The sequence below is a fragment of the Geotrypetes seraphini genome, chromosome 12, assembly GCF_902459505.1.
Source record: "Geotrypetes seraphini chromosome 12, aGeoSer1.1, whole genome shotgun sequence".
NCBI classification, from domain to species: Eukaryota; Metazoa; Chordata; class Amphibia; order Gymnophiona; family Dermophiidae; genus Geotrypetes; species Geotrypetes seraphini.
Window position 1 is genome coordinate 118,052,524 of NC_047095.1, and position 25,839 is coordinate 118,078,362.

At 46.0% G+C, this 25,839-nt stretch overlaps 1 protein-coding gene and 1 non-coding gene across 3 annotated transcripts; one reads left to right on the plus strand and one right to left on the minus strand.

The window, feature by feature from the left end:
- Positions 1 to 388: 388 nt before the first annotated feature.
- On the minus strand, positions 389 to 461 carry TRNAK-CUU. The gene has a single exon. It is a non-coding gene; the product is annotated as a tRNA-Lys (tRNA).
- A 322-nt stretch (positions 462 to 783) lies between these two features.
- Positions 784 to 25,336, plus strand: NRM (nurim). Of its 2 annotated transcripts, none has more exons than XM_033916135.1 (4): positions 784 to 1,189; positions 14,472 to 14,671; positions 14,762 to 14,938; positions 23,244 to 25,336. In XM_033916135.1, the coding sequence occupies exons 1-4, from the start codon at positions 1,012 to 1,014 to the stop codon at positions 23,571 to 23,573; spliced, it is 885 nt and encodes a 294-aa protein (XP_033772026.1). In that variant the 5' UTR covers positions 784 to 1,011; the 3' UTR covers positions 23,574 to 25,336. The 2 variants fall into 2 exon arrangements, with proteins under 2 accessions (XP_033772026.1, XP_033772027.1); XM_033916136.1 differs by having other exon boundaries at positions 785 to 1,165.
- Positions 25,337 to 25,839: the final 503 nt, after the last annotated feature.

Genomic DNA, 25,839 nt, shown 5'->3' on the forward strand with positions numbered 1-25,839 from the left:
TGTATGGCAGTTGTGAAATTGTATGTTATTATATTATTTTAATTTGTACTTTATTGATGTATTTTAACTTTATGTATATACAAAACATAAATTAATAAACCACCATCCATATTGTGCTACTTCATATATGGACCAAAAGGTCTGGTTATTTCCTGAACTGAGTCGGTGACCCAGGAAGACAGATTTTGTCCTGCATCTGGAACCCTTAACCATTTCCCTACACAGGCTTGCCTATTTATTGTGTCTCCTTGCTTTTTTGCCTGACCACTTCTGTGCTATAGTTATAAAGTTGCAATAAGAAAATAAAGCAAATACTTCCATATGTGGTTATGCATAAATCAATATAATAATAATAAATTTGCAATTAAAATTTTAAAAAGTTTTGCACCGCCCAACGTGGGGCTCGAACCCACGACCCTGAGATTAAGAGTCTCATGCTCTACCGACTGAGCTAGCCGGGCTGCTTGGAATCAAAGGTCCTACTAGCTTTGATAATAGCTTTGGTTTCACGTCTCATTTGTGTTATAATATTTGCCATCAATCAGAACAATATAAAATCGTTATACAAGCAACATTAAGCTAAGTTAGGAAAATCGGAGAAAAATTACATCATATGTTTTATCTCTTCTCATCCTGTGTTCCTCTCCGCTACCCATTTCGAGAATGGTTTGTCCCGAAACCAATTCAAGCAACAGCTGGGATCAACCATGAAGCCACTCCAGAAGGGGAGGGAATGTTGCAGTGGAGGGGGGGGCGCGCGCAATTCCACCCCTCCTTCTCGCGTCCCACCGCCCGACCACACCCAGCCTCAGGGGAACGCGCGCGATGCCCAGAACGCCGTTGGTTTTGTTTTTTTTAACCCCCCCGCCCCCCGTTCGGAGCGTCCCATTCCTCGATATTCCGGAGGGGAGATCGGGACGTCGGCGGCCGCTGTAGCTCGTAGAGACAGGGGTGCGCGCGACCGGCCAACCCCCCCCCCCTCTCTCGGACCATTCCTTCGGGCCGCGGAACATGGCGGCCTCCTTGGTCCGCGCCTTTCCCCTGGCCGCCCTCTCTCTCCTCGTCTTCCTCTTCGCCTTCTGCACGGCCGCCGAGTTCGCGCGCTTCGTCTCGTTCAGCGCCGTCTTCCGCAATATCAGCGGCGGCCTCCCGCGGCCTGAGACGGGTGAGAGAACGAACGCAAATAGAGGTGGCTGATGCTCTCTTGAGCGCGCTTTTTTTTTAAATACACTGCGTATAAATTGAGGGGTTATAATGTTCAAAGAAGCGCTTAGCCAGTGATGAGAATATGGTAAAAAAAAAAAAAAAAAGTTAATAAAAGCGCTGTCCTGTTAACTTGGCAAGTTAAGGTGGCTCATAAAAAATTAAATTAACATCTAGGGCTCCTTTTACAAAGGTGCGTTAGGGCTTTAGCGCGCGCTAGACCTTAACGCCAGCGTTGAGCTGGCGTCAGTTCTAGAAGCATAGCGCGCGCGCTAAAAACACTAGCGCACCTTAGTAAAAGGAGCCCCTAATTTATTGCACCCTATCCCCCTCTTTTACGAACGCATAGCGCGGGTTTTAGCGCCGGCAGCGGGACAGGGTAACGCTCATACAGGGGTCCTTTTACTAAGGCGCGCGCTAAATACGAAGGTGCCTATTATATTCTATGGGCGTCTTAGCGTTTAGTGTGTGCTAAATCGGTTAGTGCGCCTTAGGAGCCCCTAATTTATTACACACTATCCCCCTCTTTTACGAACGCATAGCGCGGGTTTTAGCGCCGGCAGCGGGGGAGGGTAACGCTCATACAGGGGTCCTTTTACTAAGGCGCGCGCTAAATACGAAGGTGCCTATTATATTCTATGGGCGTCTTAGCGTTTAGTGTGTGCTAAATCGGTTAGCGCACCTTAGTAAAAGGACCCCAGAATTCCTACGAACGTCCGAGCAGTTACTGCTGCTGCCGGCGCTAAAAATGCTAGCGCACCTTAGTAAAAGGAGCCCCTAATTTATTGCACACTATCTCCCCCTTTTACGAATGCATAACGCTCATACAGGGGTCCTTTTACTAAGGCGCGCGCTAAATACGAAGGTGCCTATTATATTCTATGGGCGTCTTAGCGTTTAGTGTGTGCTAAATCTGTTAGTGCGCCTTAGTAAAAGGAGCCCCTAATTTATTGCACACTATCCCCGTCTTTTACAAACGCATAGCGCGGGTTTTAGCGCCGGCAACGGGGAAGGGTAACGCTCATACAGGGGTCCTTATACTAAGGCGCGCGCTAAATATGAAGGTGCCTATTATATTCTATGGGCGTCTTAGCGTTTAGTGTGTGCTAAATCTGTTAGTGCGCCTTAGTAAAAGGAGCCTCTAATTTATTGCACACTATCCCCCTCTTTTACGAATGCATAGCGCGTGTTTTAGCGCCGGCAGCGGGGGAGGGTAACACTCATACAGGGGTCCTTTTACTAAGGCGCGCGCTAAATACGAAGGTGCCTATTATATTCTATGGGCGTCTTAGTGTTTAGTGTGTGCTAAATCTGTTAGTGCGCCTTAGTAAAAGGAGCCCCTAATTTATTGCACACTATCCCCCTCTTTTACGAACGCATAGTGCGGGTTTTAGCGCCGGCAGCGGGGGAGGGTAACGCTCATACAGGGGTCCTTTTACTAAGGCGCTCGCTAAATACGAAGGTGCCTATTATATTCTATGGGCGTCTTAGCGTTTAGTGTGTGCTAAATCAGTTAGTGCGCCTTAGTAAAAGGACCCCAGAATTCCTACGAGCGTCCGAGCAGTTACCGCCGCTGCCGGCGCTAAAAATGCTAGCGCACCTTAGTAAAAGGTGATTTATTGCACACTATCCCCCTCTTTTACGAATGCATAGCACGGGTTTTAGCGCCGGCAGCGGGGGAGGGTAACGCTCATACAGGACCCCAGAATTCCTACGAGCGTCCGAACAGTTACCGCCGCTGCCGGTGCTAAAGTCCGCACTATGCGTGCGTAAACGAGGGGGTAATATTACCTAGTAAGTTAATGACCTGTGGTCCGTAAGTTAACGTTTAGTCAGTTGGCGCAATATTTTTGAAGGTAGTCCAAACTGCTGAATGCTTTACCCACAGGGTGGATAAACATCGATGATTTATTGATTTTTATTTTTATTTTTTTTGAGTCTTTGTGTTTTTATTGAGAAAATAATATTTTTATTTACAAAAACAATATAAACATCAAAATTGATATCACAACAATAATGAAGGAAAAAAAAAAGCAAAAGTGCTAAGTTGAACAAAGTTAAACCTAAGACAATGTGGTAGATGTGTCATCTACAGTATATCAATAAAGGTAGATAAAATAGACCATTTGTCAGTGTTTTTGGAATGCAATAATTAAATCGATGATTAAAAAAAATTAACAAAATTGGATTGTTTTTTTTTAATGTAAGTTGTATTTTTTTTTTTAATGCTCTTTTGTGGAAAAAACTATCTAAAGGCAGTTAAGATACATTATAGTCCAAAAGTTATTCATCATGAAATAAGCCACTTCTTATTGCTACTATTTGAGTTTTTGCTGGGTACTTGTGACCTAGATTGGTCATTGTTGGAAGCAGGATAATGGGCTAGATTAGTAGTTCCCAACCTTTTGAAGGCTTTGGACCACTGAGACAAAAATTGGATTAATCGCAGACTGCTGTCGGCCACATGAAAAAAATACAATTTTTGATAACTAGAATTTATTATCCTCCATTCTAATCCTCTACCCAAGGCCACTCCTCTGCTCTAATCCTCTACCTAAGGCCACTCCTCCACTCTAATCCTCTACCCAAGGCCACGGCACTGCTCTCCTCCTGCATTTACCTTCAAGCCCTCCACCCAGGCATTTTACTTATCATACGTGTGCCAATGCTGAAAGAAGCTGATTCCGCTGGGCTGGCGTGGGGCCTTGAGCTCCCACCTTCTCCAGGCATTGAGAATGAGAATTTCGAGAGAGGGTGTGAGCTGGAAGGCCTTCAGCATGCACAGATGCTCAAGACCCTGCACTGGCTGAGTGTACAACAGCGGTATCAACCTCTTTCAGCACCGGCCCACGTATGGTAAGTGCCGGTTGGGGAGAAAGGAGATAGTGTCCGGAATAACATTAAGCAGCGCATACCTGTATCATTATTCTTTTATTTTCCTTTTTTTGTGAAAGGGATCACTTTTTAGGTTCTCGCAGACCACTGGTTGGAAACCACTGGGCTAGATGAACCATTGCTCTGACCCAGTATGGCTAATGTTCTTATTGCTATTGAGATAGAAATGGGGAAGCCACTGCTTGCCCTGGATCTGTAGCAGGGGTGTCACGTAAGCTTATTGTTTAGCTGAAGTAAGTAATCTAATAGCAGTATTTTGAATTAGTTGTAATTTTTTTAAGTGAATATGCTGGTAGACCGGCATAAACAACATTGCAATAATCGCATTTAGATGTGACCTTTGCATATAGGAGACAGGCCCAACTGGACGTATCAATGTAAGAGCGAATACTACAGCTTTGGCTTAAAGAGTATTAGCAGGATCGAACAATAGATGATATTTGTTCCTCAAATGTTAAGGCAGTGTCAAAATGAACTCCTAAATACTTCAAAGTATCTACCAGTTGGACAGGTATAGATCACAGTGTGGGAGCGCATTTGGGATATTGGGTGGCACTGGTCAATCATAGTCCTACTCTTTTAGTTGGGTTAAACACCAGCTTATTATCCTGAATCTATGTCTCAATCATATTAAGACAGGCTTGAAGTGGTGACAGATCAATATGAGAAGGATTATAATTAGATACCAATAAAATATCGTCAGCATAAATGCAGCATTTAATCTGAAGTTTGTGGATACGTAAAGCAAGCAGGTTCAAAAAGATATTAGATAACAAGGGGGAAGTATGGAGCCCTATGGTACCCCACAGGTAAGCGGTTTGAATGATATTTGAATGATGAGTTGGATGAAGCAAAATTAACCGAAGAGCGATTGGATAGAAAAGACTGAAATCATGTCAATACTGTTTCGTCAATGCCAAGTGAAATCGAGAGAGAAGGAGGGAATGACTTACCAGTTCAAATGCAGCAGAGAGGTCTAATGATATATGCAAAACAATATTTCCACAGTCAGAGGCAGCATAGCAGTCATTCAGTAAAGAAGCAATTATTGTCTCTCTGCCAGAGGATGTGGTAAGAGCAGATAGCGTAGCTGGTTTTAAGAAGGGTTTGGACAAGTTCCTGGAGGAAAAGTCCATAGTCTGTTATTGAGAAAGACATAGGGGAAGCCACTGCTTGCCCTGTATTGGTCGCATGGAATATTGCTACACCTTGGGTTTTGGCCAAGTACTAGTGACCTGGATTGGCCACCGCGAGAACGGGCTTGATGGACCATTGGTCTGACCCAGTAATGCTATTCTTATGTCTTATTCATTATTGTAGTTCTCCCTCCTACCTCACTGTCTGTCAATGTCTGTCTGTCTCTGTCACCTATAATGTATAACCCAGATTTTAAACTTATGTACGCCGCTTAGAAATATGATAAGTGGGTTAATAAACTTGATAACCTGCTTGTGAGGGATGTAGAAAGTTTGATGCTTCTGCATGCTGAGTCAGTTGTTGGAGGACTAAACATTCGGTAACTTTGGAAATTAACGGAAGATTAGATACCGGTCAGAAATTAGATGTTAAAGAGGATTCAAGAGTGAGATTCTTAATAATCCGATGGACTATACCGGGCTTCCACTCATGTGGGAATAGACCACTGGACAGGCTCTTTAGTTTCATGTCTAACAACAAAGCAGAAAGACCTTGTTTAGGTCTAAGAAGCCAAGAGGAGGGTATGGAATGAATTTTTAGATAAAAATTGAAAGGCCCCTTTGCTAATGTTTACATTACATTACATTACATTAGGGATTTCTATTCCGCCTGTGCCTTGCGGTTCTAGGCGGATTACAGTATAGAAAATATCTGGGACATTCCAGTAGAATTACATTTCAGGATAAGAGTAAGTTACAGGAACAGTAATGAGTTATGTTACTACAATTTCACAGAAGATAATACTTATTACAGAAGATAATACATATAACAGAAGATAATGCATTTTACAGAGGTAATACATGTCAACTCGATCGGTTAAATCGGGTGTAGTGTAGAAGAATTACAGTACATTCTAGATCACAGATAAAAAGATAATATAGGTGGGTATTTCCGAAGTCGTTGATTGGGAGCTCATTGGGTGGTGGTTAGTGTGATGGGAGATATTTTTTGAACAGTAATGTTTTTATTTCTTAGATGTCAGAGTCTATTTTAGCTGCCTGTGTCCCCAAGAGGTTGTCGTAAAGTTTCTTACGACGAGTACCGTTGAGTGGTGGGTAGGTGAAAAAGTTCTGTGTTTTCCTTCTTCTTGGTGGGAGGTAGTGGTGAAAACGGTTATTTAGGTAACTGGGTGCCGTGCTGTGGGTTACTTTGAAAATGAGACAGTAGAGTTTGAATTGTGTTCTTGCTTTTATTGGTAGCCAGTGGGATTCAAGGTATGCATTGGTAATGTGGTCGTGTTTGCTGAGTGAGTATATGAGTCTGAGGGCTGTGTTCTGGATGGTCTGTAGTTTTTTTATTGTGTTGGTCAGGCAAGGTAAGTAGAGGCTGTTGCAATAGTCTACAATACTTAGCACAAGGGATTGGACAATGATCCTGAATTGCTCTTTGTTAAAGAATTTTCTGATTTTTCTTAGATTTCGCATTGTGAAAAATGGGCAAAATCTAAGAAGCACTCTAGGTATAAAATGGGCTGCTTCAGCATTTAGAGCCCCTTTGTGGGCTATTGAGATAAATGCTCCGACGCTCATAGAAATTCTGGGAGCATTTACCTCGCTGGCCTGCGGTAGAAAGCTCTACCACAGCTTTGTTAGTGTGTGCTGAGCTTTGGTAAAAGGGCCACTTAGATGCCTACGTTTGTCTGAAAATAGGACACAAATTTAGGATGCTAAATGTAGGGTCTATTTATTTATTTTAGGCCCTATAACACTACTGCAATCCAGATAAAATATGTATAACTCTCATAACTTATTACTACTACTTATGATTTCTGTAGCACTGCCGGACGTGCACAGGGCTTACATTAAACATGTACGAGACAGTCCTTATTCGATAGAGCTTACGATCTAATCAAAACAGACAAATAGGGGTTAGTGAATTTCTCAGATGGAATGATAAAACAGACATTGGTAAGAGGTAGGAGTTAAAAGCAGCCTTGAAAAAGTGGGCATTTAGCCTAGATTTGAACACTGCCAGAGTGACATTCAGTAACTACGATGCAATGAGTTGATACACGATAGCAAAAATGATTCAATGTTAATGGGCCTTACTTTGTCAAGGCTGCCCTGTGAACTTCTAAAAGCTAAGTTACCATTTCATATTCTGCTCTTTTCACTGGTTTTCAGCATTATATCTGCTTAATTTCTCTTCTCCTCCCTGTTTCTTACTAAAAAAAAAATATAAAAAAGCACAAAAAAATCCTTCTCTTTCCTCTGTTAAATCTTATTTCTTCTTCCTGCAGTTTTGTTTAAAATACTGTGTTTTAGGTGGTATAGAGCCTATATTTCTGGTGTCTGTGGCTCAGGGGGACTAAAGTAGGGAAAATCCTGTTATAAATCCTGTGTTTTAGGGTAGCACTGATAGAACCTGCGTTTTTGTTTAAAATACTGTGTTTTAGGTGGTATAGAGCCTATATTTCTGGTGTCTGTGGCTCAGGGGGACTAAAGTAGGGAAAATCCTGTTATAAATCCTGTGTTTTAGGGTAGCACTGATAGAACCTGCGTTTTTGTTTAAAATACTGTGTTTTAGGTGGTATAGAGCTGATATTTCTGGTGCCTGTGGCTCAGGGTGACTAAAGTAGGGAAAATCCTGTTATAAATCCTGTGTTTAGGGTAGCACTGATAGAACCTGCATTTTTGTTTAAAATACTGTGTTTTAGGTGGTATAGAGCCTATATTTCTGTCTTACCAGTATTCAGCCATTGTTTTCTGCTGATTAGGTGGAGAAGGGAGGGGTTCTGTTTTACTTCTAAGGTTAATTGCATTATCTTTGGGACATTGCTGAAACAAGGCTGCCCTGTGAACTTCTAAAAGCTAAGTTACCATTTCATATTCTGCTCTTTTCACTGGTTTTCAGCATTATATCTGCTTAATTTCTCTTCTCCTCCCTGTTTCTTACTAAAAAAAAAATATAAAAAAGCACAAAAAAATCCTTCTCTTTCCTCTGTTAAATCTTATTTCTTCTTCCTGCAGTTTTGTTTAAAATACTGTGTTTTAGGTGGTATAGAGCCTATATTTCTGCCTTACTAGTAGTCTTACTTATAGTCCCACCAACCCCAGGGACCACTATTCATATATAGAGACCCATATAATCAGGACTTCACAACCAATCAAGATGACCTTTATTCTATGCAATCACTGTGGTGCTTTAATTCCAAGACATACTATTTGGAGGCTTAAGGCTTGCCCCATCTGTCTTCAACTTGCCAGTATTAAGGAGGAGCTCTGCAAACTTAAACAGGAATTGAATACAATTAAAGCAGCTTCCATCATTCCACAAAATCATACCAACTTACCACCTCTACCTCAAAGAATAAAATAGCCCAGGAATAAATGGGTCACAGTAGGCTCAGGAAGACTGCGACATGTAACACAGAAACATCCACCTTCACTAATATTACCTCTACAGAATTCCTTCGCTCCACTAGTGCACTGCGATACTCAGGAAAACAGAAGGGAGGTGGGACTGGAACCAATGAAGGAAACTCAAGAGAACAAGAGCACCCTAAGTACAAATAAAAAAGCCAAAAACAGAAAACTATTACTGTTGGGGGATTCCATCATCAGAGGCATTAACCTTGGAACACAGGGCGAGGAGTCCAAAATAGTGAAATGTCTTCCAGGATCCTCAGCTACCAGGAGTTCCAGGCAAATACTGACTATAGTTAAGGAAGAAACTAAGGATTTTAACACTGATGTTGTTATCCATCTGGGAACAAATGACCTGGCCAACAACTCCACACTTGCAGCACAGAAAGCTTTTCGGGAGCTTGGTGAGGGCGTGAAACCTTTTGTAAAGACTTTAGCTTTTTCTGAAATACTGCCTGCATATGGAAAAGGAGAGCAAAGAGTGAAAAACACAGAGGACTTTAATAGATGGCTCAGAGCCTGGTGTCATCAAGAAGGCTTCAGGTACATAGGAGGATGGGGAAATACATGGAAGGACAAGAAGCTATATTGCACTGATGGGCTACATATTACTACAGCAGGAAAAAGAAACCTTGCAGAGAAATTTAGACAATATTTTTCCAGGCATTTAAACTAGAAGGTGGGGGTGGTGTATGTACGAAGGACAATTATAAAGACCACCCCCGGCAAAAGAAAAGATGTGATAGTAGTAAAGGCTGCAACATAAGCAATATCAGCAACTCATTTCTTAGTATTGCAACGGAAAGTGAAACGACACAAAAATCCATACGAAGAAGGAGATTATCGCTGAAAAATAGCTGGAAAGCGATGACCACAAATGCTCGCAGTCTAAGCAACAAAGTTCATGATCTGCAAGCCCTGATATTAGAGGCAGATCTAGATATTGTTGCTATCACAGAGACATGATTCAGTGAATCACATGGATGGGATGCAAACATACCGGGATATAATCTTTTTAGGAAGGACAGAGATGGTCATAAAGGTGGAGGAGTAGCTCTCTATGTAAAGATCAATATCCAAGCGACCGAAATGCAAGGAACCTGGGGAGAGGAAGAAGCGATATGGATTGCTCTGAAAAGAGAAGATGGAACTTCTATCTACGTGGGTGTAGTCTACAGACCTCCGACTCAATCGCAGCAAATTGATAAGGATCTGATTGTGGATATCCAAAAGTTTGGAAGGAAAGAGGAGGTTCTGCTGTTGGGAGATTTCAACCTGCCGGATGCGGACTGGAATGTTCCGTCTGCGGAATCGGAAAGAAGTAGGGAGATTGTGGATGCCTTTCAAGAGGCTCTGCTCAGACAAATGGTGACGGAACCCACAAGGGAAAAAGCGATATTGGATCTGGTCCTCACAAATGGAGAGAGTATCTCTAATGTTCGAGTGGGTGCTCACCTGGGTAGTAGCGATCATCAAACGGTTTGGTTTGATATAACGGCTAAAGTGGAGAGCGGCCGCACGATACTTAAAGTCCTAGATTTCAAACGTACGGACTTTAATGCAATGGGAAAGTACCTGAAGAAAGAGCTGTTAGGATGGGAGGACATAAGAGAAGTGGAAAGACAGTGGTCTAAGCTGAAAGGAGCGATAAAAATGGCTACGGACCTTTATGTGAAGAAAATCAATAAAAACAAAAGAAAAAGGAAGCCGATATGGTTCTCCAACCTAGTGGCTGAGAAAATAAAGGCGAAAGAGTTGGCGTTCATGAAATATAAAAAAACCCAAGAAGAGGAGAGCAGAAAGGACTACAGGGTGAAACTGAAAGAAGCCAAGAGAGAGATACGTTTGGCGAAGGCACAGGCGGAAGAACAAATGGCTAAAAATGTAAAAAAGGGAGATAAAATTTTTTTCAGATATATTAGTGAAAGGAGGAAGATAAAAAATGGAATTGCTAGGCTAAAAGATGCTGGGAACAAATATGTGGAGAGTGATGAGGAGAAAGCAAATGTGCTAAACAAATACTTCTGTTCTGTGTTCACAGAAGAAAATCCTGGAGAAGGACCGAGATTGTCCGGCAAAGTTACACGAGAAAATGGAGTAGATTCTGCGCCGTTCACGGAGGAGGGTGTTTATGAGCAACTTGAAAAACTGAAGGTGGACAAAGCGATGGGACCAGACGGGATCCACCCCAGGATACTAAGGGAACTCAGAGAGGTTCTGGCGAGTCCTATTAAAGACTTGTTCAACAAATCTCTGGAGACGGGAGTGATTCCTGGGGATTGGAGGAGAGCGGATGTGGTCCCTATTCATAAAAGTGGTCACAGGGATGAAGCAGGAAACTACAGGCCGGTGAGCCTCACTTCAGTTGTTGGAAAAATAATGGAAGTGTTGCTGAAAGAAAGGATAGTGTATTTCCTTGAATCTAATGGGTTACAGGATCCGAGGCAACATGGCTTTACAAAAGGTAAATCGTGCCAAACGAACCTGATTGAATTTTTTGATTGGGTGACCAGAGAGCTGGATCGAGGACATATGCTAGATGTAATTTATTTGGATTTCAGCAAGGCCTTTGATCCAGTTCCTCATAGGAGGCTGTTGAACAAACTTGAAGGGCTAAAGTTAGGACCCAAAGTGGTGAACTGGGTCAGAAACTGGCTGTCGGACAGACGCCAGAGGGTGGTGGTTAATGGAAGTCGCTCGAAGGAAGGAAAGGTGACTAGTGGAGTCCCTCAGGGTTCGGTGCTGGGGCCAATCCTGTTCAATATGTATGTAAGTGACATTGCTGAAGGGTTAGAAGGAAAAGTGTGCCTTTTTGCAGATGATACCAAGATTTGTAACAGTAGACACCGAAGAGGGAGTGGAAAATATGAAAAAGGATCTGCAAAAGTTAGAGGAATGGTCTAATGCCTGGCAACTAAAATTCAATGCAAAGAAATGCAGAGTAATGCATTTGGGGATTAATAATAGGAAGGAACCGTATATGCTGGGAGGAGAGAAGCTGATATGCACGGACGGGGAGAGGGACCTCGGGGTGATAGTGTCCGAAGATCTAAAGGCGAAAAAACAGTGTGACAAGGCAGTGGCTGCTGCCAGAAGGATTCTGGGCTGTATAAAGAGAGGCGTAGTCAGTAGAAGAAAGAAGGTGTTGATGCCCCTGTACAGGTCATTGGTGAGGCCCCACTTGGAGTATTGTGTTCAGTTTTGGAGACCGTATCTGGCGAAAGACGTAAGAAGACTTGAGGCGGTCCAGAGGAGGGCGACGAAAATGATAGGAGGCTTGCACCAGAAGACATATGAGGAGAGACTGGAAGCCCTGAATATGTATACCCTAGAGGAAAGGAGAGACAGGGGAGATATGATTCAGACATTCAAATACTTAAAGGGTATTAACGTAGAACAAAATCTTTTCCAGAGAAAGGAAAATGGTAAAACCAGAGGACATAATTTGAGGTTGAGGGGTGGTAGATTCAGGGGCAATGTTAGGAAATTCTACTTTACGGAGAGGGTGGTGGATGCCTGGAATGCGCTCCCGGGAGAGGTGGTGGAGAGTAAAACTGTGACTGAGATCAAAGAAGCGTGGGATGAACACAGAAGATTTAGAATCAGAAAATAATATTAAAGATTGAACTAGGCCAGTTACTGGGCAGACTTGTACGGTCTGTGTCTGTGTATGGCCGTTTGGAGGAGGATGGGCAGGGGAGGGCTTCAATGGCTGGGAGGGTGTAGATGGGCTGGAGTAAGTCTTAACAGAGATTTCGGCAGTTGGAACCCAAGCACAGTACCGGGTAAAGCTTTGGATTCTCGCCCAGAAATAGCTAAGAAGAAAAAAAAAAAAAAAAAAAAAAAAAAATTTTTTAAATTGAATCAGGTTGGGCAGACTGGATGGACCATTCGGGTCTTTATCTGCCGTCATCTACTATGTTACTATGTTACTATGTAAAAATGTTAGAATGCACAGAAATACTGTTGACGTTGAATTACTACTACTATTTATCCCTTAGAGGGTAAAGCCAAGGGAACCTGTCACCAGGAGTGGGATCCCTAGGATAGTAGACTTGGGGGTGGGTCAGCAGAGTGGGCAGACCTGATGGGCTAGGGCCCTTATCTGCCGTCATCTTCTATGTTTCTATGTTTACAACATATTAATATTATTAATAGTGTGTGGCACAGGGCTTAGAGCTACAGCCCCAGCACCCTGAAGCTGTGGGTTCAAATCCCTCGCCTCTCCTTATGACCCTGGACAAGTCACTTTAATCCCCTAGATCAGTGTTCTTCAACCACCGGTCCATGGACCAGTGCCGGTCCACAGAAATTTCCTGCAAGTCCACAGGGCCAGCACGTGCATCAGGCCCAAAACAGTGTTCTTCAACCGCCAGTCCACGGTGCGATCGATGCGGCGTTACCTTCGAGCCAGCTCCCTCTTCCTGATTCAGTGCACAAAGCCACAGACAGTGGCTCCTACAGGCCTGAACTGGAAGCCTTCTCTCTGACGTTGCAACGTCAGTGGGAAGGCTTCCAGATGAGGCACGGGACGTGCAAGGTGCAATTAGTACTATTATGGGGCGGGGTCTGGGGTGGAGATTGGGTAGAGATGGGCGGGGTCTGGCCCACGACTTAGCCCAGTGTTCTTCAACCACCGGTCCACGGACTGCTGCCGGTCCACAGAATAATTCTTTTATTTTTGCCGGTCCATAGGTGTAAAAAGGTTGAAAAACACTGCTCTAGAATGTTGCTACTTATGGTTTTAAAGTGTTTGAGGCTTGTGCAGATGAGGACAGAGCTTAGGCATTAGTGGAATGAGGCATTATGACATCACAATCTAAGCTCTAGAACAGTGATCTTCAACCATCGGTCCACGGATCGATGCCGGTCCACAGAATAATTCTTTTATTTCTGCCGGTCCATAGGTGTAAAAAGGTTGAAAAACAGTGCACTAGATAGAGTTTGAGCCCACTGGGACAAATAGGGAAATATGATAAAAGTACCTGAATGTAAAACCACTTGGGATATAAGTGGTATATAAATAATAAATGTAGTTTTAGGGCCCCTTCTACAAGGCCATGGTAGCGAGTCCTAGTGCTGCAAACGCGGTGCAGCCGTGTTAGCGTTTTTTTATTGCTAGCTGTGGCGGTAAAAGCTCTGACGCTTATAGAATGCCTCTGAGTATTGGAACTTTTACCACCGTGGCTGGTGATATAAAAAAAAAAAAAAAAAGCTAATGCAGCTTCATAAAGGAGGGGGGTGGGACAATTTGTTAAAAGGGACCCATATTTACAAAGGTGGTATATCTTCCAAGCTGGATCAACCAGGGGATGCTTACTTGGAATCTTTCCAGCTACATGATAGTATTGTTCTTTCACTGAGCCATCAGGGTGATTCTGTATAGCTCAATTAAAATATTTTACTAGTTTGTTCTCTAGTGATAGTTAAAAATAAAAAAGTTGCACATCGGCTACGTTTAAAACAGGGGTGTCCAATGTCGGTCCTCGAGGGCCGCAGTCCAGTCGGATTTTCAGGATTTCCCCAATGAATATACATGAGGTCTATTTGCATGCACTGCGTTCATTGTATGCTAATAGATCTCATGCATATTCATTGGGGAAATCCTGAAAACCCGACTGGATTGCGGCCCTCGAGGACTGACATTGGACACCCCTGGTTTAAAAGCATGAATTCCTTTCTACCCACTTCAAAGATGGTGACTGAACAGAAATCTATTTTCTATCCTAGAATGTGTAGAGAGGTTGGGTTTTTTTTTTTTCTCTCTCTCTCTCTCTCTCTAAAACAGCCCTCCATGTTTATTCCCCGCAGAGGCAGCAAGTCCCGAATGGAGCACAGCCCTGCAGGATTCCAGAGTGCTACACCCTTTGGCAGTTAACTTAGCACTGATTGTCCTATTTGTACTGCAGCACAGCTTAATGGCCAGCCGCACAGTGAAGCAGTGGACCGTGATGTGCTTTGGGGTCCTGCAGAGATCCGTGTACGTCTTCTGTACTGCCCTCGCTTTACAGGTAAGGTCTTCTGTGTTTGACTTCAGTGCGTAGAGTGAAGTGTTAGACGATCTACCCTATATTCAGGCTCAAATCTGCTTCCTCTCACAGGTGTTGATGAGGTATTGGCAACCAGTGAAGCATGGCCCCTTCCTCTGGAATGCCTGTACAGAGCCTTGGGGCACCTGGATCTCCCTAATTTGCTTCATCCTTCACTTTGTTGCCTGGCTAGTCATCTGCAGTATTGTCCTCATCTTTGACTATGCTGAGCTGATGGGCCTAAAGCAGGTAAGGAGAAAGGAACCAGCCTCCGCTGCCCTTTGACAGCAAAGATCTCTCATTTTTGAATACACTTCCCCTCCCCATTCGCGGTTTCTGCACTCGCAATTTCACATAATTGCGATTTTTTTCTGGGGAGGGGGAAATACTGCCTCCTTCCCGGCCTTACCTGGTGGTCTAGAGGGCTTTCGGGGCAGGAACAATCTTCCTACATTCCTGCCCCCTGCAGATCGCCATGAGAAAATGGCTGTAGGGAGTTCCCGACGTAGTCTCGAGAGACTAAGGGAACTCACAGCAGCCATTTCCTCATGGCGATCTGCACGGGGCAGGAGCGTAGGAAGATCGCTTCTGCCCCAAAAGCCCTCTAGACCACCAGGTAAGGCCGGGAAGGCGGCAGGGAAGTGGGGGTGGGCCAGAGCCGGATAATCGCGGTTTTTCGCCATTCGCGGTCCGGCTCTGCCCGTATCCCCCCCCGAATAACGAGGGAGAAGTGTAGTAGAATAAGAGCTGTCACTTCTCCACCCTCACTATCTGCCAATATGAGAGCCCCCATCTCCCTCCCCACTCCTTACTATCTGCCTCTTTTTCTAATGCCCGGACCTCCATGTTAGCTCCAAGCCCCCTGCTGCCGCCTTAGCGTTTTTCCACTTTCCACCCTTAACATCCGCTCCCTTCTAATTTTCAAGTTTATTAAATATACCACCAATCGGTAAATATTATCTCAGCAGTTTACAATATAATAAAATCAGGGAATTTGAAAAGAAAATTACAATCTTAAAAGCACAGTTTTAAAGTTAGACCTTCAATTGACAGTTTGTATCCACTAATCTGTACAGCACTCTGCATTAATTTGATTTGATTTATTGACTTTGATATAACGCTTAACACTTTCCTAAAGTTTTATTAGGACCCATTAGTCTGGATTCAAGTTTCAAATGATTTCTGAAAAAGTTTTTTAGTTTTGACTTGAACTGCGACAAAACGGCATTAAAAAAATTCAAGTGGTAACTTGTTTCAAAGTACTTGTATGGATCCTAAAACGCTGAAAATTGACAACCGAGTACACTTCAAAGCAGATCTGAGGATAGGATAGAACTGTTAATAAGTGGTTGTGGGAAGAACATAAGGAGCAAGTAGGTTGATAAGGTATCAAAACACGTGACAAGAGCAAAGGGAAACCTATTGATAAGGATATTGTACACCAGAGTTATTTTATAAGGAGCACTGGCTACCAATATCAACCAGGATACAGTTTTGTTTAAGTAATGGAGTAACATGATTGTGTCGTTTAACATTTTGTAATCAGTTTTGTAATCTCTGTTTTGAACAGTTTTGTCTTTTTGTCTAAAACTGGTGAAAAAAAGTGTTGCAGTAGTCTGTGTCCTAGGAAAACAAGTTTCAGGTTTCAAGTGTAATAAATTTTGATTATCCCAGGACAAGCAGGCATGATATTCTCACATGTGGGGTGACGTCATCTACGGAGCCCCGATGCGGAAGCATTTTCAAGCAAACTTGATTGAAGATTTAAGTTTGCTCTGCTGCTCCACGCATGCGTGCCTTCCTGCTCCACTAGGGGGCGCATCCCTCTCGTGGTCTCCAGTTCAAAATTTTCCGCTGAGCCTAGAAGTCGTGTTTTTTCAGGCTCTGCCCCAACTGCCTTCTAGCACCGCGATTTTTCTTGTTTTTCCTCGTTTAAGTCGCTGTGCGTGAAATTTTTTCTTCTTCAACTTGATTCCTGCTTCGTTTTGACCGACCCGGAGGCTTCCGGGTCCCCGTGGCCGCGTGGCTACTCGAGCCGCGGCCACTTTCGATTCTATGTCCCGGCCTTTGACCGGCTTTAAAAAGTGCACCCGATGCGAGCGGCTTCTTTCCATCACAGACCCGCATCGCCGGTGCATCCTCTGCCTGGGGGCCGCTCATCCAACCGACTCCTGCCCCCAGTGCGCTACTTTCCAGAACCGGGCCCTTCATCGAAGGAAAGCCCGCATGGCGGATCTTTTCGCCCCAGACCAACCCTCTACCTCGGCCTCGAGGTCGGCCCCGGCCTTGACCTCGGCCCCGAACACCTCGGCATCGCCTCGAGACTCGACTCCGAAGTCCTCGGGACAACAGAAAGCCTCGGCTCCGGGTAAGTCCCCTCTTCCCTCTTCAGGTTCTGTACCAGCGAAGAAACCAACCTCGGGGACACCGGCGACGCATGGCGGAAGTCCCATGCTTACAACCCCGGCGAAGCCCTCCAAGCCTTCGGGCCGTGCCTCCACCACACGGGAATACTCTGATACGAGGTCGCCCCCGGTGGAGTGCACCGAGGCAGGGGACATGCCTTCGATGCTGTCCGTGCCCGTCTTCCAGGACCTACTCCGAGCAATGATCTCGATGGAGCTGTCTGCTGCAATGGCCCATCTACAACCGGCCTCTTCCTCGACCTCGACCCCGCATGTGCCAGACCAGCCTGAGCCTCGCGTCGAGCCACCTCAGGGAAAAGTGCGCAAACTTCGCCGCATCTCATCCTCCTCGGACTCCTCGCCGAGGCATCCGAGGCGCTCTCCCCCCACAGACTGCCACAGGGCAAAACGTCGTGCTAAACCGACAGACACCTCGAACCGCCGTACCTCCAAGAAGGCCCGGGGTTCCCCCACTCTACGAGGCCGTTCCCCCTACACCTCGTACGGGACCGCTCAGGGTGGCGGAGTTATCACTCTCCAACCCGCGCATCCTCCAAACTCCCCCTTGGACCGGGGCTCCGGTCCGAGGTGCCAGGCTTTCACCGAGGGAGTCCGGGTCGAGGTCACCGATTCGACATCGATCGGTACCCCGAACCCCGGCATCGTCTACGAGGGGCTCCTCGAGACGTCGGAGATCCCCGACTCCGGAACAATTTCACAGTGCTTCCCCAGTCTCGGAACGTGGATCGGAGCAGGAACCTCGATACTCGAGGGAAGCCTCCCCGTCCTTCTCCACCCAACGGATGTCTCGTTCACCGACCCCACACGGGGCCTCGGGAACATCCCGCCCGTCCTTCACTCGCTTTATCCAGGACATGGGCCACGCTTTGGACTTAGACCTCCAGTCCGACTCCAGATACTCAAAAGAGTACCTAGCGGAGCTGGACATGCCATCACTGCCCAGAGAGTTCCTTCGCTTACCACCTAATCCGGTACTCTAACAGGCTTTCTTCAGGAACCTGGAGACCCCCTATATGGTTACAGCCGTCCCCTCCAAAATGGAGGCCAAGTACCGTACGGTACCCTACCCGGGGTTTGAACAACCGCAGCTCTCCCACCAGTCGCTGCTGGTAGAATCGTCCCTGAAAAAGGCTCACCCCTCCCGGGTCTCAGCCACGGTCCCCCCAGGTCGGGAAGGCCGAACCCTGGACAAGTTCGGCAGGAGACTATATCAAAATGCGATGATGGCCTCTAGGGTGCAAAGCTATACTTTCACCTTCACATCCTACCTCAAACACCTCATCGGACTACTGAGAGTCTTTGAGACTGACTTACCAGCCTCTCGCCAAGGAGCGTTTAGCCTGCTTGTAGAGTCCCTCTCCAACCTACGCCTCCATCTATTCCACGCGGCCTACGATGGCTTCGAACTCTCCTCCAGAGAGGCAGCCTTTGCTGTCGCCATGCGCCGACTAGCTTGGCTGCGCCTGGTCGACATGGACCCCAACTTACAGGACCGGTTGGCTAACCTCCCCTGCGTGGGAAAAGAGCTATTTGACGACACTATAGAGGCGGCTACAAAACGCCTCTCTGAACACGAACGCTCATTTGCCTCCCTCGTCCGGCAAAAGCCAAAACCGCCCGCATCCAGGCCGTTCAGGGCCCCTCCGCGCTGCTACCCGCAAAAATCCACTCCCGCCTACTCCCGGCCTCCGCCAAGGCGTCCGCAAGCCCACCATCGGGCCCCACCCAAATCCCAACCGCCTGCAACTACCAAACCATCCCCGTCCTTTTGACAGAGTCCCAGGCTTCCTGCCCATCGGGGGCCGCCTCAGAGCTTTTTACCCTCACTGGGAACAACTCACGTCGGACGCATGGGTCCTTGGCGTGATCTCATCAGGATACTCTCTCAACTTTCGAGCCATTCCTCCAGACAGCCCCCCAGGGAAGTGCCCTCCCAACCGAACGCTGCTACCCCTACTCCTCTCAGAAGCTCGAGATCTGCTTCGCCTGCGAGCAGTGGAGGAGGTTCCCCCCGACCAACGGGGGAAGGGCTTCTACTCCCGTTACTTCCTGGTACCGAAGAAAACGGGAGACCTATGCCCAATACTAGACTTGAGACGACTCAACAAATTTCTGGTACGGGAAAAATTTCGGATGCTTTCCCTACCGATCCTCTACCCCCTGATCAAAAAAGGCGATTGGCTCTGCTCCCTCGATCTGAAGGAGGCGTACACACATGTTCCAGTGCACCCCGCTCACCGCAACTTCTTGCGCTTCCAAGTAGGGGACCTGCACCTACAATACCGAGTCCTCCCCTTCGGCCTAGCATCGTCACCCCGGGTCTTCACCAAGTGCCTCGTGGTGGTCGCAGCTGCCTTACGCTCCCAGGGTCTTCAGGTATTCCCCTACCTGGACGACTGGCTGATCAAAGCACCATCCAGGGAAGGGGTTATCTCAGCAACCCAACAGACTATTATCTACCTACAGAGTCTGGGGTTCTAGGTAAACTTCCCAAAATCCCAACTGAGCCCCTCGCAGTTCCTGCAGTTCATCGGGGCCACGCTGGACACGGTTCGCCTCCGTTCCTTCCTCCCCCCTCCGCATCTAGAGGCGTTAGTAAATCTGAGTCGAAGGATCTCACTGCTACCCTCGGTATCAGCTCGACAGATGATGACTCTACTAGGCCACATGGCCTCCACCGTCCACGTCACACCATTCGCCCGTCTCCACCTGAGAATCCCTCAATGGACCCTAGCCTCTCAATGACGTCAAGATCAGGACTCGATCGATCGCCCCGTGACAGTGACTCCTTCCTTGCAACAATCGCTCCGCTGGTGGGCCGACTCTTCAAATCTTTCCAAAGGTTTGCTCTTCCTCGCCCCCCCACACAACAAGGTACTCACCACGGACTCATCGGAGTACGCTTGGGGAGCCCATCTGGATGGCCTACGCACTCAAGGGAAGTGGTCAACAGAGGACCGTCGCTGCCACATCAACGTGCTAGAGCTTCGGGCCATCTATCTCGCAGCTGTAGCTTTCCAACATATGCTCCACGACCGGGTGGTTCTCATCCGAACCGACAACCAGGTAGCAATGTACTACGTAAACAAACAAGGGGAAACAGGGTCTTGGCCCCTCTGTCGGGAAGCCCTGCGCCTCTGGAAATGGGCAATCTCCAACAACACCTTCCTCCGAGCGGTGTACATACAAGGAGAACAAAACTGTCTGGCGGACAGACTCAGCCGCCTCCTCCAGCCACACGAGTGGTCACTGCACTCTCAGACCCTACGACAGGTGTTCGAACAGTGGGGGACACCTCAAATAGATCTGTTCGCATCCCCCCACAATCACAAACTGCCTCTCTTCTGCTCCCGGATGTACTCCCCGGACCGGCTTGAGGCCGACGCCTTCCTCCTCGACTGTACGCGTTTCCTCTGATCCTGCGGACGCTTGTCCACCTGAAAACAGTACAAGCCACCCTGATCCTGATTGCTCCTCGCTGGCCACGCCAGCCTTGGTTTTCCCTTCTACTTCAACTCAGTGTCAGAGATCCACTGCCTCTGCCTCTGTTTCCCTCTCTACTGTCACAAGGTCAGGGTTCGCTGTTACATCCCAATCTTCAATCTCTTCATCTGAATGCTTGGTTTCTTTCCCCCTGACTTCTCCCCGTGTCTCAATCAGTCAAGGAGATATTGGAGGCCTCTAGAAAGACCTCGACGAGAACCTGCTACTCCCAAAAGTGGACCAGATTCTCAACCTGGTGCTCCGCCCACAGCCAGGACCCGGTGTCGGTCCCCGTCCCTCTGGTCCTTGACTATTTACTTCAATTATCTCATTCCGGCCTAAAGACCAACTCCATTCGAGTACACCTCAGTGCGATTGCGGCCTTTCATCAGCCCCTGGAAGGGAAAGCCCTCTCGCTCCATCTCTTAGTCTCTCGCTTCATGAAGGGTCTTCTGAATGTCCACCCTCCTCTCAAACCCCCTCCGGTGGTTTGGGACCTTAACGTGGTTCTGGCTCAACTAATGAAACCTCCATTTGAGCCCCTAGACAAATGCCATCCAAAATTCCTCACTTGGAAGGTAATTTTCCTGCTCGCACTCACTTCCGCCCGGCGGGTTAGTGAGTTACAAGCTCTGGTAGCGGACCCACCCTTCACGGTATTCCATCACGACAAGGTGGTACTCCGCACCCATCCAAAGTTCTTGCCTAAAGTAGTGTCTGATTTTCACCTCAATCAGTCCATTGTCTTGCCTGTGTTTTTTCCCAAGCCCCACTCTCACCCCGGAGAGGTGGCGCTCCATACTCTTGACTGTAAGAGAGCGTTGGCCTTCTACCTCCAACGCACTCAGTCACACCGGAAAGTCCCACAATTGTTTTTGTCCTTCGACCCAAACCGGTTAGGTCACCCAGTCTCCAAGCGCACCTTGTCCAACTGGTTGGCCAATTGCATCTCCTTCTGCTACGCTCAGGCTGGTCTCACACTGCATGGTCGAGTAACGGGACACAAGGTCCGAGCGATGGCAGCCTCCGTAGCGTTCCTCAGGTCCACACCTATTGAGGAAATCTGCAAGGCTGCCACGTGGTCTTCGGTTCATACTTTCACCTCCCACTACTGTCTGGACTCACTGTCCAGGAGCGATGGCCAGTTCGGCGAAATCTATTTGCTTAAATTGCCAACTTCCCTCCATCCCTTTTCAGTTAGCTTGGAGGTCACCCACATGTGAGAATATCATGCCTGCTTGTCCTGGGATAAAGCACAGTTACTTACCGTAACAGGTGTTATCCAGGGATAGCAGGCATATATTCTCACAACCCGCCCACCTCCCCGAGGTTGGCTTCTTTGCTAGTTAAGTGAACTGGAGACCACGAGGGGATGTGCCCCCTAGTGGAGCAGGAAGGCACGCATGCGTGGAGCAGCAGAGCAAACTTAAATCTTCAATCAAGTTTGCTTGAAAATGCTTCCGCATCGGGGCTCCGTAGATGACGTCACCCCACATGTGAGAATATATGCCTGCTGTCCCTGGATAACACCTGTTACGGTAAGTAACTGTGCTTTTTTGCACAATATCCAACATTTCAATGCGTATTACATATTTCTAATATATAGAAAAAAGGCAGGGATGACAAATACAAATAAAATAAAATAATACATACTAATCATTTTTGTTCTATTACAAATTAATACAAACTGGAACAATTGGGTAATGGGTAGAATTACAATTTATAGAAAAAAAAGAAACATTTAAGATTTGCACACAAGGAAGGGGTCATCTAAGAAAGAATATAATAAAAATTGATTAAAAATACTTTAATTATTTTTGAAATCTTTCAGAATATGAAGATAATGTTTAGATTGGTTAATCAGTAGTAATGAAGTAATTCTACCTGCCTGGCTCCTCTAAATCCCCTACCTCAGGGGGGTCCAACCTGCGGCCCAAGGGCCGCATGCAGCCCCGTGAAGTATTTTGTGCGGTTGAGGGCGATGCAGTGTTTTCCTCTGCTGCCCCTGGGTGTTTACCGTCTTGCCGGCTCCCTCCATCTTGCTGCACCGTTTGCATGATTGTGCGGCCACAGAAAAGTTTTTTCGGACAATGCAGCCCAGGGAAGCCAAAAGGTTGGACACCCCTGCCCTACATAGTGGCAGGAGCTTTTATTTTTTTTTTTTCTTTCTTCCGCACACTGCCTATCTTCAGAAAGTACATTCTGTACTTTCTGCTTTCAACTCTTGTGGTATCATGAGGCAGCAGAACAGTGTTGGCAAAAGCATGAACTCCTTCCACTGAACAAGAGTTTAGAGGTGCTGAGCAGTTAGCAGCAATACTTAGGTGTATGTACCCCTCTATCCTGATGCCTGCGCAAATTTAACCTTTGTGCAGCCCAGGTGCTGCTACGTTGCTGCCCATGTGTTCTAAGCCCTAGGCACCAGGTCCACTTCTTAGTCGCTCCTGGGGCCTATTGGCAAAAACTGTGGGACCGGAACCTGGATCCTCTTCCTAGCCTGGTTTCCCTTACACTGAGTTTTCTGACCTATCAACTAAACAAAATGTCATTAGGAATTCTGTAAGCTTTAATTTCTACTATTGAAAACTTAGCTGTATTATGTCCTTTATCTGGTTTTTTTTTTTTCCTTCCCCTCCCCCTTCCAGGTGTACTATTATTGCTTGGATTTGGGTGATCCTTTAGAACTGAAGTCTGCAAGTGCTGTGCGTCTGTACTCGCACCTCCGTCATCCCGTGTACCTGGAGTTTCTGCTTATCCTTTGGGCCGTCCCCTGCTTTCCCTTGGACCGGCTGCTCCTGGCTGGACTCCTCACCCTGTACCTGACCTGTTGGCATGGTCTGGACCAGCAGGACTATAGCTACCTGCGCTCCCAGCTTGACAAGAAATTCCTTATCTTTTCCCGGGAGGAGACAAGCTATGAGCTTAGCTTGCTGCAAAATGGTGCCAGTGGGAGCAGACCGCAGTTAGAGGGCTGAACATCCCAGGGAATCTTCCTCCCCCCCCCTGCTTTTATCCATGTTATGCATGCTCGGAAGGACCAGCGCACTGGAAACTTCAGGAACCTCTTGTTCATCCAGTAGAGCCGAGAAGAGCCAGCTGCGCATATGACGTATGATCTTCCAGTTCAAAGTCAAATTCTTTTGGGTTAGTTTTCTCCACCCATCCAAAGTTCTTGTCTGCTTTTGGTCACCCCCTTCCTTAAGAAAAGGAAACTCCTTGGTGTGGGTGAGATATGTGCTTTATAGGATGATAGGGAAGATGAAGGAATACGGTGGGAGTGAAGATTTCCAGTCTTGCGTTCTTCTGTTGGTTGTGCTTATCGTGTGAATTTTTGTGCATGCTCTGTTGCAAACTTAAACTTTTCCCCTGTGTATACTTACTCCATTTACAAGCGCTTATACTTGACATTGGCATGTTACATGCTCTTGTTTTGTAGTTGTTTCAAGGCCCCTCAGTATTACTGAGTGCATTTAGGAGTCATCTATGGTGCTTTCATATTTTTGTTTGTTTCTTTTTAAAGCAAATGCCAAGAGCACACAACTTTTTTACAGGCGCTACCGTGCAGCTGTTCAAAGCAAGCGGACTCTCTGGTGACTGTGCATGAGTCCATTACAAGAAGGATTGTAGAAGCTTATGGCCTGTAGAGTGTGCTTTAGGCTCAATGCTCACTCTTTCTTTGTTCTCATGTGACACCCACCTCCACCCCTCCCGAATGGGGCTCAGTAGGATAAAGCACTTAAAAAGGCTGTCTTAATAGAATGAGACGGGGAAGGGGTTAGGGAAGTGACTGAAGCACATCATAGAATTGAACTAGAAGAGGGGTCTTATTGGCATTATTTAATTTACAGCTCAGGAGTTTTTCTCTTTCCAAGGAAAGGTTTGAGTTTCTAATTAGGAAATCCAGCTGCCAGTAAAGATGAAGTAATCATGCCAAGAACAATTCAGCTGGAAATTTAAGAATGTACCCTTTTGAATCGTTTTTTTGTGTGTGCATTTTACTGAAGTCTTTTCCATCTGCTGAAGAGCGTATGAATCGTTGGTGTTTTGCTTGGGACTTAACTCCAGTGTTGCTCTGGCGCCCTCCACAGGTTGCAGTGAATGGCTGGACATAACTGTTTCTACCCTGTGACGTGCTGCTTTCTTCCCAGCAGAACTGAGGTTGTTTTGGGTTTTTTTAAATAACTTTGTGCATGTTTTTATTTACTAATGCTTTCAGAAACTGATGGAAAGTTTTGTGTTTGGATTAACATACTGGGTTGGAGAAGGAGACATGTAACCTTGAATACAAGGATGGCAATCCTAGGTACTGACTGAATTTGGTTATGGCAAACTTCCTTTCGCTAGTGATGGCATGAAACTTTCTTAGTATCTGGTTTGCAGGAAGGGCCCCTTCTCTGATATTGGCCTTTTTAATGTCTACTATCTTGTGATGACATTGTGAAAAGGAGCAGGTGTCTCTCTGCTCTGTTCAGATACAATCCAGCTTTTAAGAGGCACGTTGCTCATCCGATAGAGAAATTTTTAAAATTTGTATTTTTTTCTTCTAAACTGTAGCCACCTTTGAAAGTGCACATGTGAAGTTCCTCTCAAGCAGGTTATTTAAATGCTCAAACAAATGTCCTATCACTTGAATAATTTTTTTTTTTAAATAGCTTGATTTTATTGTCTGAAATATGATCACTGTTTCTAAATTTCATATAATCATGTGAAGAAAATTAAAAATCCTTTTTTTTTTTTTTAGTGTGTGATCATTTTTGTTTCAGGGAATTCAGGGAATGTCTTCTGTTCCTCTCCCTAATTAGTCTTGCAGGAGCATAAGCACTTTGATTAGAGGTGTGTTAAAGATTGCATTTGGAGGAACTGATCTATCAAACTGCAGTGGTTAGCTATCTGGATGGACAAAATACTGAGATTAGTAGGTCCAACTAACTGATCAGCATCAATTATGTCATTTGGACCTCAGTGACCCCCGTCTTCAGCCTCTCTTCTCCCATGTTGTCACTCGTCCGTCTTTTTGTTGGCTTACCTTATGCCAGTCAGCTCCTTCGGTCCATAGCTTGAAATTACAAATTCAAAAACTCTCCACAAGAAGAGTGATTACCTGATTTTTCATTTTCATGACATTTTTAAAGAAGTTTATTGGGTAAAAAAGAAAACAGTTCCCCCCTCCCCCCTTTTTAACTTCAATAACTGTTTTGGCTTTTGTATATACTATGGGGCAGATAGGTGACTTGTTCCATT

What these genes read in the sequence shown, in the direction of transcription:
- NRM (XM_033916135.1), top strand. Translation starts at nt 1,012, where the DNA reads ATGGCGGCCTCCTTGGTCCGCGCCTTTCCCCTGGCCGCCCTCTCTCTC. An exon ending in GTACTGCCCTCGCTTTACAG is followed by an intron (nt 14,672 to 14,761) that starts GTAAGGTCTTCT and finishes TTCCTCTCACAG; the next exon opens with GTGTTGATGAGGTATTGGCA. An exon ending in AGCTGATGGGCCTAAAGCAG is followed by an intron (nt 14,939 to 23,243) that starts GTAAGGAGAAAG and finishes TCCCCCTTCCAG; the next exon opens with GTGTACTATTATTGCTTGGA.